This window comes from Callorhinus ursinus, unplaced genomic scaffold (assembly GCF_003265705.2).
Source record: "Callorhinus ursinus isolate GAN/ISIS: 27379988/994484 unplaced genomic scaffold, GSC_fseal_2.0 scaffold16, whole genome shotgun sequence".
NCBI classification, from domain to species: domain Eukaryota; kingdom Metazoa; phylum Chordata; class Mammalia; order Carnivora; family Otariidae; genus Callorhinus; species Callorhinus ursinus.
The window spans coordinates 26,607,374-26,627,557 of record NW_027397078.1 but is presented as its reverse complement, the minus strand read 5'-3'; the positions used below and the strand labels follow the sequence as shown (position 1 = coordinate 26,627,557).

General features: G+C 34.2%; 1 protein-coding gene across 5 annotated transcripts in view; it reads left to right on the top strand.

Annotated features, from left to right (window-relative positions):
* Positions 1–20,184, top strand: part of CNKSR2 (connector enhancer of kinase suppressor of Ras 2) — a 278,839-nt gene that overhangs the window by 83,914 nt on the left and 174,741 nt on the right. For all 5 annotated transcript variants that reach the window (XM_025857698.2, XM_025857697.2, XM_025857700.2 and 2 more), the window contains exon 4: positions 10,376–10,463. In XM_025857698.2, coding sequence (XP_025713483.1) covers positions 10,376–10,463 — 88 coding nt within the window. The remainder of the gene's footprint in view (positions 1–10,375; positions 10,464–20,184) is intronic.

Below are 20,184 nucleotides of genomic sequence, written 5' to 3'. Positions count from 1 at the left end.
TAGCATAATCTCCTCCAGTCCCATCCATGTTGATGTAAAAGTTGGGTATTCATCCTTTCTGATGGCTGAGTAATATTCCATTGTATATATGGACCACATCTTCTTTATCCATTCGTCTGTTGAAGGGCATCTCGGCTCTTTCCACAGTTTGCCTATTGCGGACATTGCTGCTATGAACATTGGGGTGCATATAGCCCTTTTCACTACTTCTGTGTCTTTGGGGTAAATACCCAGGAGTGCAATGGCTGGGTCATACGGTAGCTCTATTTTTAATTTTTTGAGGCACCTCCACACTGTTTTCCAAAGTGGCTGTACCAACTTGCATTCCTACCAACAGTGTAAGAGGAAAACTAATCTCTTTATGCTTTCATTATAAAAGGTAAGAATGTGTCCTGTCTTGTTTATTTTTGTTTGTTTTAAAGAACTTAGAACTTAGGTACTTAATTATAAAAGTTCCATAGAAATGACATTGACCAAAAATTCTTAATATTTTGATCTGTTGGTGTAGATTTATTTTAATTTAAAGAAACAGTGATAAATATTTTGGCATTAAATTTTCTATTGCATTTTGGGGAGAACTTGCATGTATAGCAATATGATATGTGTTTATTGCAATTTTTATTTTATGTCACTTGAAAGAGAAGAAAGGAAAAGAAAGAATAGGTGAAAACCTTTAATTTAGTTGTAGATACTGAACTAGATGCTTCATATATATCAACTCACTAAATTCTCATAAAGCAGGTATCATCCCCATTTTACATAAAACAGTAAGTAACTTGCCTAAAGTCATTTGTCTAGCATGCTACATCTCCTTTCAAATGTTGACTAATTCTTAAATATTTTGAGGAACTTATTCTTAGGAATGCAGCATATATAAACATTTATTTTTATTTTGGTATTTCTCTTCAAGTGCTAAACAAGAGTGTCACTTTTCTGGTTTTGGCCTGGATACTTAAAAATCACGATATAGAATTTTTATTTATAGAAAATTTAGTTAGCATTCTACTTTGAAGGCATCAATGAGATATCTTTTAATACCACTGAAAACCTTTTGGGGCTCCTGGGTGGCTCAGTCGGTTAAGCATCTGACTCTTGATTTCGGCTCTGGTGATTACCTCAGGGTTGTGAGATTGAGCCCCGCATGGGACTCTGCTCTGGTCATGAGGCCTAATTAAGATTCCCTCTCTTTCCCTCTGTCCCTCTGCCCCCACCCCTGCTCACACGCACGTGCTCTATCTCTCTCTCTCAAAAAAAATAAATAAATAAAGTAAAAACCTTTTGAATGTTTGAGACTTAAAAGTTAGGGGGAAAATGTTTACAGTTCACAAAACCTTCAATTTCAGTGGAGCTTTCATTCAAATAAAATTCATTTTCAAAAACCAGTCATCTGTTGAGGGGCATCTGACACTCATATGTGGAACATAAGGAATAACACAGAGGATCATAGGGGAAGGGAGGGAAAACTGAAGGGGAAGAAATCAGAGAGGGAGACCAACCATGAGAGACTCTGGACTCCAGGAAACAAACTGAGAGTTTCAGAAGGGAGGGGGTGGGGGGATGGGGCAGCCAGGTGATGGGTATTAAGGAGGGCATGTACTGCATGGAGCACTGGGTGTTATACGGAAGACAATGAAGCGTGGATCACTACATCAAAAACTAATGATGTACTATATGTTGGCTAACTGAACATAATAAAAAAAAAAACAGCTCTTTACATTTCTTAAGTCATATAAACTCTAAGGGTAACAAAATTGCCTTTTTGTTCTCCCATTTTAAATATTTACTTGAATGAAGTAGCAGACTTTCCCAGAGGAAAAGCTTCAGAGATGAATCACATTTGGTAGCTTTACTGTTTATTTTCAATGCATGGTTTACTTGTCTATTTTTAACCTACATCCTGCTGTTCTTCACACCTCATCTTTCCTGCAGTTTTATATGGCTTTGCCAAGTCGATCTATACTTGGAGGTTTACAGATCACTGTATGTATCATGTTGTACAGTAACATCATTAACAATGTTCATAAGTGTTATTTATAGAAAAAGTTAATTTTGTTACTTATAGTGAATGTTCATTATTTCCTCTCATTTTTTAGCATTAACACCTAATTCTAATTATTTCTAAAATACCTTTCAAGGCGATTCTATTTTGAACAGATCAAGGAGATATCTTTTTATGTCATTGAAAACCTTTTAAATGTTTAAGGCACAAGAGTGACAAGGCAAAAATATTTTCTTTGAAATCTTTTGCCTTATCCAAAAAAAATGGTTGAACTGATTTCTTCTTCCATGGTGGTAAACTATAGGACAAAAACTAATTGTATACCAGGAAAAAAATTACAAAAACCCATCTACCTCAGACAGTACCAGATACTGTGGTCCATTGTTGCTTGGTCTTCTTTCCTCTCACATGCTCACTGCTCTCACTCGGCACCTCTTGTCGCAGAGATAAGCACTGATGTTAGAACTGCCGCTGTGCATGGACTGTGCTCAGGCTCAGCAGTGCCAACCTGAGAAATAGTAAGGCATTCCAGATATCCTTATTAACTTCTTAGCTTTTCAGCTTTCCTTATTGGCTTCTAATTTGTTTAGCATTTCTGAACCATTAATAACTTTTCCATAAATGTAATACTTTTGTTTGAAAAGAACATACAAAAGAATACTTTCTTATAGGGTCATAAACCTTTGCACTCGAAAGAATTATAAGCACTGTATTATCCATATGGTGATTTAAGAGGAACAGTTGCTTAACTTTTAAGATCTAAATAGGATAGTTCCTGTAATGGCTATTTATTGATGAGCGAAGGATTTTTTTTTTAAACTTTCTGGCATCAGAAAGCTTTCCTGCCATGAATTTAATTTCCTTTACTTGGAGTCACTGTGTTCTTTTTTGTAAGTAGCCTGAGCTCTAGCTTGGGGTTTTTTTGGCTTTTTTTTGTTTTATTTTTCCAGACTGAAGAATAAATTTCTCTTTTTTTTTTGTTTTGTTTATGAACTGGTTGTGCTCATGCACTCTACGGAGATCTATTTCTTTATCTAGATGATCATTAAGTCATGACTGAGTAATCATCTTTGGTAACTCACAAAGATTGGAACCCTGTCGGTCTTCATTTATTTACATATGTGTATAGTCAAAATAATCATACCAAACATTAATATCTTCAGGATAAGTGTTCTTTAGTATGGTTATACATGATCTGCCTTTAAAATAAAAACTTGAGGGGAATTCACTACAAGAGAAAAATCAGTGTTTTCTTTGGTGTATGTTTAGAGTTTTCCCCCCAGTTTTCTTGACATTTAATCTTGAGCTAGAAACTTGTCTTACTTGAAATATGAGTGGTCAGGAAAGTGGAAAACATGCCTTAGAATTCGGTTTGCTATAGGCATTCAGTCATCAAATAGATTTTTCTGTTTATATATTTTGAAGATCAAATTTATGGGAAAAATAATGCTATATTTCATCTTATTACTTTTGAATGAAGTTTTTAGATTTTATTAACAGACTTTGACCTTTTCAAACCTAGAAACTTAAACTCTTTCTACTCTTGCCAGAAGCATGTTGAATTCTTAATTAAAATGCCAATTTTTATGCTTCAGTGCAGCAAAAATGGCCTTTAGTTACTTTTTAAAAACGATTTGTCTTAGAAGTGTTTATATTTTACATCTTTTTTAAAAATAGTTTTATTGAGGCCTAATTTACATTCTATGAAATTCAACCATTTTAGGTGTAGAGTTTAATGAGTTTTAGTAAATTTAGATACACCTATGCAACATCTCTACAATCCAGTTTTAGAAAACTTCCATAAAAATAGATTTTTTTAAAGCTGGTTCCTCACAAAGAGGTTAATTTTTTTAAAAATGAGAACGTAGATTAATTACATATTTTTTCCAATTAACTTTATTTGAATTCTTAATGTCTGTTTTAGTAAATTATGGTGATAAATACACTGAGTTTTGGAATGTAGATTAGTGGAAGACAGCCTATAATAGGCTATGGCATATAGAATTATTTAGAAAACAATATGTTAAAACCACTGGAGAAAGAGTCATTTAATAAATAGTATCGGGACACCTGGTAAAACCTTTAGAAAATAATGATAGAACACTACCTGTTGTTTACTAAAAAATTTTAAGTATATCCTTTATTTAAGTGGAAAATAAACCCATGAGAAAATACAGACAAAAAATGATTGCTAGTTGTAGGAAGACTTAAGTATTAAAAATATGGAATAAAATACAAATGAATACCCCAATTGACTTTCACTACATAAAACTGAAAAATGTGATAAAGTATAAGACAGATGACAAACGTGGAAAAATAAATACTTGCAACAAACATATGAGAAGCAGAGTGTTAATCTGTACTATGTGAATATTACCTTCATATTTTAAAAATACCAAAATATAATGGATGAGCACATAGACATTTCAAAAGGACACAGAAATTGCTCATAAGATGTATGTACCAAACGTCAGAGCTCTGAAGTAAAAACTGATGGAAGAAGAAGAAAAAACAGATCCACAGTTAAATTGGATACTTCATATCCACTCTCTTGATATTGATAAAACTACCAGACATAAAGTCAGCAAGGATTAGAAGAACTGAATACCACCACCAAACAACATTATATAATTGACATTTTTAGAGTACTTCATCCAACAACAGCAGAATGCAAATTCTTTTCAAGTGCCCACTGAAACATTCACTAAGATAGACCACATCTACATCATAAAGCATACTTTGACACATTTGAAAGAATTAAAATCCAGTTAGAGTGTATTTTTAACCATAATGGAATCAAACTAGAAATCAAACAACACATTTCCATGTAATCCATGTTTAAAAGAGGAAGACTCAAGAGAAGTAAAAAATATATTAAACAGAATGAGAAGAAAACAAATCATAATTTTTGTGGCACACAGTGATAAAAGGAAAATTTATAGCACTGAATGCTTGTATCATAAAAAAAAGATCTCATCAATCAACTAAGCTTCCATCTTAAGAAAATAGGAAAATAATAGCTAATCAATGTGTATAAATTTTCAGTTAAGCAAGATGAAAATTTCTAGAGGTCTGCTATAAAATATTGTACCTGTAGTTAACCTGTAGTTAATACTGTACCTGTAATTAACAATACCATCTTGTACACTTAAGGTTTTGTAAAGAGGGTAAATCTTGTGATAAGTATTCTAAAAATAAAAGAAAATAGAAAAAATAAGAACGAAATAAACCTAAAGCAAGCGGAACATGGTAATAATGACAAAGGATTAAAAAAATCAATGAAACTGAAAGCAGAAACACAGTGGAGAAGTTGATCAGAATAAAAGGATCATGAAGGAATACTACAAATACTTCTTCATAAATTTGACAGCTTAGATGAAATTGACCAATTCCAATTCCTTGAAAAACACAAACCAAAATTTACCTAAGATAAAATAGATATTCTGAATAATCCTCTGAGTATTAAAGAATTTGAATTGTACTTAGAAACCTTTTGTGGTGGGGTATAAAAGGTCCAGGCCCCGGTGATTTCCTTGGTGAATTCTACTATATGTTTAAAGAGGAAATAACACCAATTCACACAATGTTCCAGAAGGTAGATGAGTAGGTAATTCTTCCCATCTCATTTTATGAGATGATTATGATCCTAATCCCAATACTCAATGAAAACAGTACAAAAAAAGAAAACTGTCAACCAGTATCTTAGGAACTTACATGTTAACTTTTTAACTTACATGTTAAAATCCTTCACAAAATATTGGTAGACCAAATCCAACCGTATATAAATAAAATTATATACCATGACTAAGTAGGATTTATTCCAGGTGTGCAATGCTGCCTTAAATAAATCAGTGTAGGGGTGCCTGGGTGGCTCAGTCATTAAGTGTCTACCTTCGGCTCGGGTCATGATCTCAGGGTCCTGGGATAGAGCCCCGCATCGAGCTCCCTGCTCCTCGGGGAGCCTGCTTCTCCCTCTCCCACTCTCCCTGCTTGTGTTCCCTCTCTCGCTGTGTCTCTCTGTGTCAAATAAATTTTAAAAATCTTTTTAAAAAATCAGTGTAATCCACCACATCAATGGGTTAAAGAATGAAAATCATATGATCATAACAGTTAATGTATAAAGAGCATTTGGTAGAATCCTATACACATTCATTGGAAAAATTCTCAGCAAGGTAGGAACAGACTGGTAATACCTTAACTTGATATAAAGCATATATAAAATGCAACAGCTAAACTTACACTTCCATTATGAAATACTGAAAGCTTTCCTCCTGAGACTGGGAATAGGGTAATACTATCTGCTCTCACCCCTCCTATTTAATAATCTATCGGGGGTCACATCTAGTACATTAGGCAAGAAAAGGAAATAAAAGACCTAGAGATTAGAATGAAAAAATAAAACTTCCCCTATTTGCAGATTTTATATATATATATATAAATCTCCTTGGATAGAAAATTCCAAGCTATCTACAAAACATCTGTTAGAACTAATAAGTAAATAGGAAGGTTGTAGGATACAAAGTCCACACACAAAAATTAATTATATTCCTAAACAATGAATAACTAGAAACCAAAATTAAAAACATAGTACAATTTACAGTTGCTTCAAAAGTAGTGAGTTGCCGGGTGCCTGGGTGGTTCAGATGGTTAAGCGACTGCCTTTGGCTCAGGTCATGATCCTGGAGTCCCGGGATCGAGTCCCACGTCAGGCTCCCTGCTCAGCAGGGAGTCTGCTTCTCCCTCTGACCCTCTTCCCTCTCGTGCTCTCTATCTCTCATTCTCTCTCTCTCAAATGAATAAGTAAAATCTTTTTTTAAAAAAAATAGTGAGTTGCCTACACATAAATTTAGCAAAATATCTACAGGATCAGTACGTGAAAACTATAAAACACTGATATAGGATATCAAACAAGATATAAAGAAATGGAGATACATACTGTATACTGTGTTCATGGATTGGAAGCCTCAGTAAAAATGTCACTTCTCAAGTCTCCCTACAGGTATCATGAAATTCATTTAAAAATTCCAGCAGGATTTTTTTTTTTTATAGCCACAGACTGTACGATTCTAAGTTTATATTAAAAAGCAAAAAAAAAAAAAAAAGCTGTGCCTGGGTGGCTCAGTCCTTAAACATCTGCCTTCAGCTCAGGTCATGATCCCAGGGTCCTGGGATCGAGCCCTGCATCAGGCTCCCTTCTCCAAGGGAAGCCTGCTTCTCCTCCCACTCCCCCTGCTTGTGTTCCTGCTCTCAGTATTTCTCTCTCTGTCAAATAAATAAAATCTTTAAAAAAATTTTTTAAAGCAAAAAAAAAAAAAAAGCCTAGAATCGTTCATCAATTTTGAAAAAGAAATTACTCAGTTTTGAGTGTTATATAACTATAGTAATCAAAACTGGTATTGGTGACTGGATAAACACCGAGAGAGTCCAGACTGTTCCTTTATAGGTCTGGTTAGCTGATTTTTGACAGTGGAGAGTGGATAGCCTTTCAACAAATGGTTTTGGAGAACTTGGATAGGCATAGGGGAGAAAGCGAAACTCGACCCAGACCTCACACCTTATATAAAAACTGACTCAAAGATGGACCACAGATCTAAAGGTAAAACATAAAACTATAAAACTTTCATAAGAAAATATGACTTACCATCAGGTGAAGATTTTCTGAGATATAGGACTAAAGGTATAATCCAGAAAAGAATTATCAAGTTTGACCTCATAAAAATTTAAAACCTGGTATGCTAAAGATCCTGTTAAGAGGATGGAAAGACAAGTCATAGACTGAGAAGAAGTATTACAGTTCACTTGTTCAACAAAGAACTTGCATACAAAATGTGTTAGGAATCCTCTAAACTCAATAGTAGGAATACCAAAAATCCAAACAGCAAATGGGCAAAGGGTGTGAGGAGACATTCCAGTGAAGAGTTTGTATATGGATAGGAAATATGCAGATGAAGATGTTCATCATTACCAATTAGAAACCCATTCAAGAAATACAGATTATTAGATATAGGTAATATATAGCATAAATATAAATAAAACACCTTGGAGGGATTAAAGACCTAAATGTGAGATCTGAAACCATAAAAATCCGAGAAAAGAGCATAGGCAGTAATTTCTCTGACATTGACCATAGCAACTTCTTTCTAAATACGTCGCCTGAGGCAAGGGAAACCAAAGCAAAAATAAACTATTGGGACTACATCAAAATAAAAAGCTTCCGCACGGTGAAGGAAACAACAAAACTAAAAGGCAACTTACAGAATGGGAGAAGGTATTTGCAAATGACATATCTGATAAAGGGTTAGTATCCAAAATATATAAAGAACTTATAAAACTCAACACTCAGAAAACAAATAATCCAATTAAAAAATGGGCATAAGACGTGAAGAGACATTTTTCCGAAGAAGACATCCAGATGGCCAACAGACACATGAAAAGATGCTCATCATCACTGATCATCAAAGAAATGCAGATCAAAACTATAATGAGATATCACATCATACCTGTTAGAATGGCTAAGATCAACAACACACAACACAAGAAACAATAGGTGTTTGTGAGGATGTGGAGAAAAAGGAACACTCAGGCACTGTTGGTGGGAACGCAAACTGTGTGGGACACAGTATGGAGATTCCTCAAAAAATTAAAAATACAATTACTGTACGATCCAGTAGTTCCACTACTGGTTATTTACCCAAAAATATGAAAACACTAATTCAAAAAGATAGAGGCACCCCTATGTTTATTGCAGCACTTACAATAACTAAAATACGGAAGCAACTGAAGTGTCCATGGATAGATGAACGGATAAAGGAGAAGTATTTATATACAATTGATTATTATTCCACCATAATAAGCATGAAATTTTGCCATTTTCAACAACACGTATGGACCTAGAGGATCTAATGCTAAGTGAAAGAAGTCAGAGAAAAACTAATCCCATATGATTTCACTCATGTGTGGAATTTAAGAAACAAAACAAATGGGCAAAGGGGGGAAAAAGTGACAAAGCAAGGAACAGACTCTTTAACTATAGAGAACAAACTGAAGGTTACCAGAGGAGAGGTGGGGGGGGATGGGTGAAATAGGTGATGGGGATTAAGGAGTACACGTGTCATGATGAGCAACAGGTGATTAAAACATTAAAAAAATATTTTGGGGAAATTCAAATTACATAGCTAACAGAATGGCCAACATCAAAAATACATAAGTGAAAAATAGGTTTAAAAAATGTAACCAATAAAGGATATCTCTTATATGGACCCATGTGAGAGTGGGAGGTGCTTGAGTTGTAGAGTTTCCTAGAAGAAACAAATTATTTATAACCAGGAAGTAGTTCCATATAAGCATTCTTAGTAAATTGCCTGAAGAGATATCAAATAGGAGGTTCTAAAGCACTAAGGATTCAATAATTTCACTAAATTTTGACCTCCATGCCTTCTTTTATATTAATGATTTTCTTTTCATTAAACTGGGCCTCCCAAATCCTATAAGCTTTGACCTTACAAAACCTGATGGGCATTCACAGGTGAGAGTGGATAAAAAATAACGGAAAGTCTCTGTGAATTCATTTGGTGGCAAAACGCTTGGTAATAAAAAAGATTGCTATTTGTCTCTGACAACCTTGTAAATATGAACCTTAAGCCAGAATATATTTATTATTTATGTACCACCTTATTTGAAAAAGGATGTGAAGTGACATAAATAATTGGTTTAGTACAAGATAAAACCTAGTAAGTAAGTTCATAGAGGCAGTATATCAGTGTTTAAATCTATGGTATGTGGGCTCAGACTTCCTTGGTTTGAATACCAGCTCTTCCCACTTACTAGTTGTTACTTAACCTTTTTGTATCTCGGCATTCTCATCTGTAAAATGGGAATAATAATAGCACCTACTACATAAGAGTTTTTGTGAAAATAATTTATTACACGTAAAGCATTTAGAACAGTACCTGGCACATAGTCTAAGTCCTCAGTAAGTGTTAGCTATCATTACTAGCTCTGAATTGTGAATATTTGAAGAAGATACTGTATTCAGAATCTTCATTTGAAAGTAAACTAAAATATTGTCTTTGCCTAAAGTACTCCTTTGTTTTATTTTAGATGTAGTGAAGAGACCTTATAAGTACCAAAGAACCAATAAATATTAAGAACTAAAAAAAGAAATTTGATGAAAAGCAAACATTATGTTTCTTGAATTTAATTCTCTTCTGTTTCCTGATTTTTTTTTCTAAAATATGTCCTGAATATTTTTTATCGCTGTGTAAACTTCAGAACAACTCATTTCCTATTATTCAAGATCTTAACTTAAGGCTATTGCGTTTGGGGACTTTTCAAAATCTCTTCCTATTAATCATAATTTTCCTTTTCCCTTTATAGGTCACCATTTGCTGCTGTCACAGACTATTCAGTTACAAGGAATAATGTCATACAGCTCTGCTTGGAATTGACAACAATTGTGCAACAGGTATTAGCTGACAACCTTTACTTCTGTTAATTTATTATCTATTTCATATTCTAACAATGCCAAGTATTCTTTTTTACCAATAGTTTATAAGATACTGGTTTGGGAGTTTGTCACTAATGGTTCTAAATAAACCAGATATATCATTTGGGACACTATTCATGTAACCCTATAAATAAGCATTTTATTTACCAGAAGATGTAAAAGTAAACTGAACCTCTAGAGAAATCATTATAAGATGGTAGGTCTGGTAGTCTCACATTTTATTGGGGGATGGTTGTACTGCCTTTCACAAAATGAAATTGCCCCATTTAGATAACAATCTAAGACTTTTGCTCTAAGACACTGTTCTTTATTAGTACAACTCTTAGTTTCACTTACCTGTTGCACACATGACAAAATATAATAGCTTTCAACAGTGATCTATTTACATGTCCTGGTTTTTTACTTTGAATATTATCCAACCCAGGGATCCCCAAGTCAAATGCCTTCAGGAGTGCTGTGGCTAATGTAAATGTTTGAATCAAGTCTAGGATAAGATATGGAGAAACGTTATAGTGGTGAATTGACTAGTACATATTTTACAATATTTAATTAAATGTAATAACAAAACACATTTGAGAAGTCTGAAGCCCACAGTCACCATGCTGCATAAGCCCCCGTGGCAGCTGTTGCCGCTACATTCTCGGGGGCCAGCATTTGTTAACCTATCCATTGATGCAGAAAGAAAGCAGATGAGAAAAAGGAGATTATTGGGGAAGTTGATGATTTAATCTATTCTTCTACTCCCTGTCCTTTATTACCAGGGATAATTATAGGAAGGAGAGTAACTTTGTGACTTTTAATTGTGGAATACTTCAGACGTTCATCAGGATTCTATCATGGCAGTGAGAAGGCAGCTCGTGGTTACTCAGAGACATGCGTGGAGATTGTGAACATTTTTATGAGCTTTGAGATACCCTAATGGTCTCACTGCATGTCTTTGTATTTGATAGCCATAAACTCAAGTTCCGAATTTCAAAAATCTCAACTGGATAATGGGGAAAAGAGTGGCATTTTAGGACAAGGGTCAACAAACTTTTCTTTTTTTTAATTTTATTATGTTATGTTAAGCACCATACATTACATCATTAGTTTTTGATGTAGTGTTCCACCATGATTCACTGTTTGCGTAAACTTTTTGTAAAAGAATCAGATACTAAGTATATAAGGTTTTGTAAGCTACGTAGTGCAGGTTCTCAGGGTCTGTTGCAACTACTCAACTCTGCTGTTGTAGAGCAAACGCAGCCATAGACAATGTGTAAATGGATGGGGGTGGCTATGTGCCTGTAAGACTTTTTTGCAAAAAAAGGCTACAGGTTGATTTTGGCCCATGGGCCATCTTTAGCTGACCTGTGTTCTAGGGCAGTGCTAGACCAGCACAGTCTGTGCATGAGCAGAATTATCATCACATGAAAACCTCTTAAAAATTCAGATACTTGGGATACACCCCGAAAGTACTGTGGGGAGGGCCCAGGAATCTGCATGTTTGCTAGTTTTTCAGGTGATTCTGGTTCTCCTACATTGTTGCAGAGCCCTGGGGTAAAAGCAATAATATAATCTATGGGTTATTTTTCTTGTAGCTCTTTGTTATCAATGACATTTCTTAAAAATGTATTTTCTAAAACCCTATTTCTTTTAAAGGCATTAAACTTAACCAAAGATTTGAGGTGTGGATAACAGATTATTAGTTTCTTCCCTTTTACTATGAGAGAGAAATTCTCTTGATTTAGGGATATATATTATATAGTATTTGTATGATAATCTTGCATAGCCTTTTAATATAGATATGTGCTCAGTAGCAATCTGTATTAAACAATCCTAATAAACCAAGAATTATTAAGTGCTACATGTCCAGATCTGTGATAACTGTATTATATTTGTTATGTAAGCTTTTTATTTACACATGAGAACCAAAACAATTGACATATGGTACAATTAAATGTGAGGATTATTGTCAGTTCTATGAGAATGCAATCCATCTGATATCAACTTGCAAGAGAACTTCATTTCCAAGCGTAATTATGACAGAAAGTGGGTGTTTTTCAGTTCTTGCATCTCCTCCAAACATCTGGACCTAGATAGCCTATTTAAAGTTTGCTTTTGAGTAATTGGACAACTCTGTTGCTTTATAAACCAAGACTGCAAATCTAAATGGCAGTCATGATGTTTTCTTGACAATCTTAAGAAAGAGTACTCAGGTGTATTCATTTTCTCTTAATTAATACAGAACCTTTTCCCATATCCAAAGGGGATCAACAAAGAGACCTTGAAAAAAAGTTAGCTTTACTTAAGTATAGAGTGAGGTCATAAATGGAGAGTTTTCTCTGTTTAGAACTCACAGGTTCCAGAGCATACTTTTGTCATTCCAACCTTCAAATGTTACGTTGAGAAGAATGGCTAAAATGATTTTCAGTGAATTAAGATCTCCTGTAGAGAGATTGTCCAGTGGTGAAAGTGTGGTTTATGTCATATATGACTAACTCCCACCCATTCTGCTATTTTAAGAACCTACCATCCAGGTAACAAGTGGTTCAGCTTTTGTTTCCAGAATGTATGAATACCTACTATTGACAACTACATCACAATAAACGTATGCCATTCTGATATTGCCCTCAGAGGCTTGTTTATGCTCTCAGAACCTTTAACAGCTGCACTGTGTGGCCTGACATTCTCCTTAGGAATTTGTTTTAAGGCATTAATGGGTTTAAGTGTTTCTGTTTACAGGTCAGGAAACATTAGGTAGAGTAGAGAGAGATGCTTTCAGAAGTTGAACTGTATGTACATTCTGACTTGACCACATACAGAATTATTGAAAACCCTCCAAATAATTGAAATACTCCAAATATACTCAGATGTAGAAGAAGCTTCTGTACTCTCCACCCACTGTACACTCTGTTTTAAAGAGGATGCCTTGCCCTTCATAGGACATGTTGCTCTCACATTACCTGTTTCTATTTTTTAAAGTTCAGCAGCTTGTAACATTTGTCACAGTTCTTCTATCTCACTCTCATTTTCCCATCACGTCCTGTTTCATGTGTCACTTTTAAGATGCTTCTGAACAAAAACTTCTGTACCCAGCTGGTTTTGGTTCTTGCCTTGCCCACCCCATCCCAACCTGTTCCTGACCGGATATACTTTAACTAGGTCTTTTCTGTTGTATCTTTTTTTAAAGATTTTATTTATTTATTTGAGTGAGAGAGAGAGAGCACAGGTGCAGACTCCCTGCAGAGCAGGGAGCCCAATGTGGGACTTGATTCGAAGACCCTGGGACCATGACCTGAGCTGAAGGCAGACGCTTAACCTACTGAGCCACTCAGGCACCCCTTTTCTGTTATGCCTTAAAGGAAATGTTAAGATACCAATTTCTCTTAACAAAATACATCTTCATGATTTAATTTACTTATGAGTATAGGATCTATCATTGTCATACTGATCATCCCAAAGCCCAGCTTTGATTTTCTTACTTTTAGCAATTTTCTTCTGATTTTCAAAATGATTACAAACTCCTCTCTTTGGAATTCAAGGGGGTTCCAAGTAGGGTCCTACCATAATTTCAGTTTTATCTTCCAGTACTCCCATATATTTTAATTGTAGCCTAGTGTGTGTGGATGAGTTATTGTTGGTAAAATAGATTTTGTAGTCTCATCTTTTTATGGTGTGGGTGTCCTCAGAATATGCTGCATATATCTTCTTATCTCAGCCTGGTAAAATTATGTTCTGTTCTTTAAGGCCTCTAGGAAGTGCCTTAACTCTTTTCCACAACTCTCTGTACCTTCTTTCTACTTAGACCATTTATATTTAATGTAACTATTTATATGGTTGGGATCAAATATACCACCTTGCAGTTTGTCTTCTATGTTTCCCATTTATTCTTTGTTTTCTTTTTTCTGTGTATGTTTTTATTAATTACTTTTTATTATTCCATTTTATTATTCCATTTCCATTGTTGACTTATTAGCTATAATTCTTTGTTGTGTGGGCAGATGTAGAAATCCCTTGAACTTACTTTACATAGCATTTCACATCTCACCTATGGCAGTTTTATTCTGCTATGAATAATAATTATCTGACTTCCATTAGATTATGAACTCCTTGAAGACAAGAATGGTGTCTTGCTCATTTTCATATATAGTAGATATCCATTACATACCTGTTAAAATAAATTGACCTAAGACCCAATTATCCCCTGTGGCTAGCACATGCTCATTTGTACTCTTCCAAGAAAAAGTTGGAATTAAATGCTTGAATTGTTACTCATTTTATTTCATCTCCTGTAGTTCTGTTTCTGCTAGCTATGTAAAGAACCCTAGAGATAGCCATCACTTTACATCTTAGTTTATTCATGAGTTAAAATAAGAAGATGGATCCTTATAAGCACTTTCCAATGCTAGAATGAAAGTGAACAAAACTTCTGAAACACTATGCAAATATAGAATACTAACAAAACATGTCTTTTAGAGGAAACTTAATTATAAGCATGATATATTACAGTGTTTGTAAATCATCTCTTAAATAATCTATTATTTTTCTACTGTGACATGATGTCATTATCTTTGGTACTGGGTTTTTCTGGGCTCTGGTCTGTTACTGCCTATCGTAACAATAGGAATGAGGTTGATGCATAAAATAATGAAATAAAATAGGTGTTTGTCAGGGCCCCTGGGTGGCTCAGTTGGGCAAGTATCTGCCTCCTGCGCAGGTCATGATCCCAGGGTCCTGGGATCAAGCCCGCATCTGGTTCCCTACTCAGTGGGGAGCCTGCTTCTCCCTCTCCTCCCCACTGGTACTCTCTGTTGTTATCTCTGTCTCTGTCTCTCTCTCTCAAATAAATAAATAAAATCTTTTTAAAAATAGGTGTTTGTTTCTTGATAATGAGACTATGAGGGATTTTATTTCATTTAGACTCTACTTTTCTTTTTATTCCATATTTTCTAAAATGCATTTGAGTTGTCAGAAAAAAAATGAATGCTATATAATTAAAGTAATACTACTTTGATAAAAGAGCACAGCATAGACAAATACTATATTTTAAAATAAATGATGTAGTTGACAGTCAGTGTCCATCTAATGGTCTCGTTCAGCCATTGTATACACACTAATCACTGTATTCACTTGGAATTGTACGCAGTATCTGAAGACAGGAATTAAACTTAAGCTACCAGTAAAAGAGGCCAATTTGAATAAGCAAAGTGTAGATTTAAAAAAAAATATCTAGGGCATGCATTTATTACCAGCCTTTCAAGAAATCTCATCTGAACAGTTATGATGATAGTTATGCTTTGAAATATGCTGTACTTCAAATTATTTTTCACTCAACTTTAATTATTTTTATTCCCTTTGCAGCAAGAGGAGATGATCAATATCTAAAAATAAACTGTCACAAATAGCTTTTTTCCCTTCTTAACACAAAGGGGTGGTACTATGAAGTAAGTGGAAAGTGCTTCTTGATATTGGCCACCTATATTTAAATTGGTGCTAACATTAGAGGAGAAAGAGAATATAAATTTATTTTAACAAGCTCTGTTTGGAGGAATTTACTTAATCTGCTATATCTGTTTTACTTATTTACAGTTGTGATGGGTTTAGATACTTATATTTAAAGTCTTTTAAAGAGATCCCTCCCTCAAAACTTTCCTTTCCACATAAGATTGGTTGTGATAACACATTCTTGTTATTTTAAAAATTTTATTTATTTATTTATTTGTCAGAGAGAGAAAGAGAGAGGGCACAAGCAGGGGGAGTGGCAGGCAGAGGCAGAGGGAGAAGCAGGCTCCCCGCTGAACAAGGAGCCCGATGTGGGACTCGATCCCAGGACTCTGGGATCATGACCTGAGCAGAAGGCAGAGGCTTTAACGACTGAGGCACCCAGGCGCCCCTGTAAAAACACATTTGAGCAAAAGGGGAAACTAGTTTTAAAAAAAATCGTAAATGGAAAGTATTCTCAGAGAACTGAAGCTTCATTTAGAGCGCTGTCCAGAACTGAATCAGAAAAATGAGACAGGTACCCAAGCACTTACTTACTTACTTGCTTACTTATTTATTTATTATTTATTTATTTGTTTGTTTGAGAGAGAGAGAGAGAAAGAGTCGGTGAGAGAAAGAGAGAGACAGAGCATAAGTCACAAGCTGGGGTGGGGGGGTGCGGAGGGAGGCAGAGGGAAAGAGAGAAGCAGAACCCACTGAGCCGCGATCCCAACACACAGAACTCAGTTCCAGGACTCCAGGATTATGACCTGATCCGAAGGCAGATGCTTAACTGACTGAGCACCCAGATGCCCCAGTACCCATGCACTTCTTATCAGTATTGACATAATTTCTATGATGCCTGCCCTAACGAGTAGCAGCTTGATCTAAAGTTATTCTACTGTGCCATTTTTATATTTTCCACTTCAAACACAAAAATGACTAGATTGTCACTAGTTAAGAAATGGACAGAAAAGTATCAGTTTTTAAGGTGAAGCTTCAGTGGAATTCACAATACTTGGGGCAAGGGACCGAGGGTAGGGATCATGAGTACTGGGAGACTTGAGGCTTAGCCCAGTTGCTTCATGACGAACCATGTGCTTTTGCTTGTGGCATCTATAAACAGAAGTAATTCTGTTGTGAGAATCAAATTAGATGCATTAAAAATGGTTCACAAATGTGAAGTGAAAAACAAAAGGAAAGTAATATCTATAAAATGGGTGAGAAATAGAGACTTGATAAAAAGAATTAGAATAACAACTTTGTTTTAAATAATGAATATAGTTTTTTTTTCTCCATTTAGTGTTAGTTTTCTTTAGCTGCATCTATAGTGAAATCTGAATTACATGCTGAGAGAAAAATTTCAACAGGTTGTGAAACATTTTAGATCAGATTTTGAAATGTTGTATACCAGAGTGAAAAACGTCCTTTTAAAATTCAGGTTCTGGTAATTTACTTTTACCTGAAATGTCTCCTCTAAATTGTATATATTAAAATGTCTTGCTATTTTCTTATGGGCTTGCTCATTTTTCAACCTTTTTAGATCCATTTTCCTTGTCCTTGGAAATCACTGGCTTTTTGAATAGTGTTTGAAACATTAGCTTACCATTCCCAGCCAAAAGTTGGATAAAAAAAGAGGAGATATCAATAGTCTTTCACATGAGATTGTTTAAATTAACATTTGAACAGAAATGCAAAGAAAAAGGAAGTTCTAGAAACCTTCCTTAAAACATCCTATTTTAAGTACGTAATTATTACCTGCTGCTCAGTCAACACTTTCCTTCTCCATCCTTTAAAATTTGAAGAAATAGCATGTACTGTTCAAAAAATCTTAACTGAGAGAATCATCACCAAGAACTAGAAGTTCATTTAGATGTTGAATTCTTATGATCTTTGCTTGCATTCATTCCATTGATGTTGTATGCCATCAGTATAAAGCTTTATATATAGTACATCCTATAGTATAATTTTTTCTACACCTTTAAAATTACAAAAGTAATATCTGCTTTATAGAAAAATTTGAAGTTATGAAAAGAAAAAAAACATTGCTTGTAATCCTTCCACTCAAAGAAAATCCCTGTCATCATTTTGCCTATTTTATTTCATATTTAGTTTTATGCCATAATTTTTTTTATTTTACTGCATCATTCATATTAGGACTTTTTAAAAATTCCAGTGTAATTAACATACAGTGTTATATTATTTTCAGTTGTACAATATAATCCAACAATTCCATATGTTACTCAGTGTTCATCGTGCTAAATGTACTCTTACTCCCCATCACCTATTTTACACATCCCCCCCATCCATCTTCCCTCTGGTAACCACCAGTTTGTTCTCTGTTTAAGAGTCCATTTGTTTCCCTTTTTTTGTGTTCATTTTGTTTTCTCAAATTCCATGTATGAGTGAAATGATATGGTATTTGTCTTTCTCTGACTGACTTATTTCACTTAGCATTATACACTCTAGATTTATCCATGTTGTTGCAAATGGCAAGATTTCATTCTTTTTTATGACTGAGCAATATTGCATTAAACATATATATATATATGTATACATATATATATATACACCACTTCTTCTTTATCCATCCATCTATCGATGGATCTTTGGGCTGCTTCTATATCTTGGCTATTGTAAATAATGCTGAAATAAACATAGGGGCACATATATCTTTTTGAATTCATGTTTTTGTATTCTTTAGGACTTTTTTTTAAAAGTTTATGAAATGATAATATTAATTTTTTAAAATACAGAAAACTACAAAGAATATTTCACAGACATTCCAATCTAAGCACCGGGAACAACTGTGCTATTGCTTTGAGCTTTCCTACAATAAATATCTGTATTTAAATTGTGAGTGTCACTTTTTTACAATTCATTTGTTCCATTTTGCTCTACATTTACCCATCAGATGTATTCTATTTCTTTTATTTTTTATATTTATTATTTTTAAAATTGAAGTATAATTGACATAAATTATCCTATTAGTTTCAAGTATACAACATAGTGATTTGATATTTCTATACATGATGAAATGAGCCTCACAGTAAATCTAGTTATCATCTGCCACCATGCAAAATTATTACAGTATTATTGACTATATTTCCTATGCTGTACATTATATCCCCATGACTTATTTTATAACTGGAAGTTTGTACCTCTTAATCCCCTTTACTTATTTTGCTTGTCTACCTGACTTCTTCCCCCTCTGGTAACCAACAGTTTGTTTCCTGTATCTATAAGTCTGTTTCTATCTTGTTTGTTTGTTTGCTTGCTTGCTTTTTTTAGATTCCACATATAAGAGAAATCATACAGGATTCATCTTTCTCTTCCTGACTTATTTCACTTAGCATAATGCCCTCTAGGTCTATCCATCTTGTTTCACATGGCAAGATTTCATTCTTTTTTATGGCTGAGTAATACTCCATTGTGTGTGTGTGTATACATATATGTGTGTGTGTATGTATGTATTGTGTGTGTATGTGTGTGTGTGTATATATATATATATATATATATACACACAATATCTTTATCTACTCATCTATGGATAGACAACTTAGTTTGCTTCCTTATCTTAGCTACTGTAAATAATGCTGCAATGAACATGTATCTTTTTGAATTGGTGTTACCATTTTCTTTGGATAAATTCCCAGAAGTGGAATTGCTAGATCATATGTTAATTCTATTTTTAATTTTTTGAGGAACCTCCATAGTGTTTTCCATAGTGGTGACACCAATTTATGTTACCACCAAAAGTGTATGAGTGTTCCCTTTTCTTCATATCCACACCAACACTTGTTACTTTTTGTCTTCTTGATTATAGCCAATCTGACCAGTGTTATTTTATTTTTCAATCTTTATTCAAGAAAATGGAAAAAATATTCTTCAAAAATCAATATTGAAAGTGTTTATTTCTGATGGACAACTCAGTCTAAATTATGTATGTGTGTTTTCTAATCTTTTCTTACCTTTACACTTATTTTAAATACAAATCAGTAAAAATAAATTATTTACGAAGTACTTTCTAAATTTTTAAATGAAAATATAAATGAGCATATTGAGTGTATTGCCCTTTTAAATGTATTCCTGCTTGAATCTAATCTATCCTGTTTTAAGCAGGTTGTTATTTACTCAAGATATAAATACTTAAGAGAAAAGAAGAGCTTTTTTAAGACTCATGAGTCTTGAACTCACAACACTGAGATCAAGACCCAAG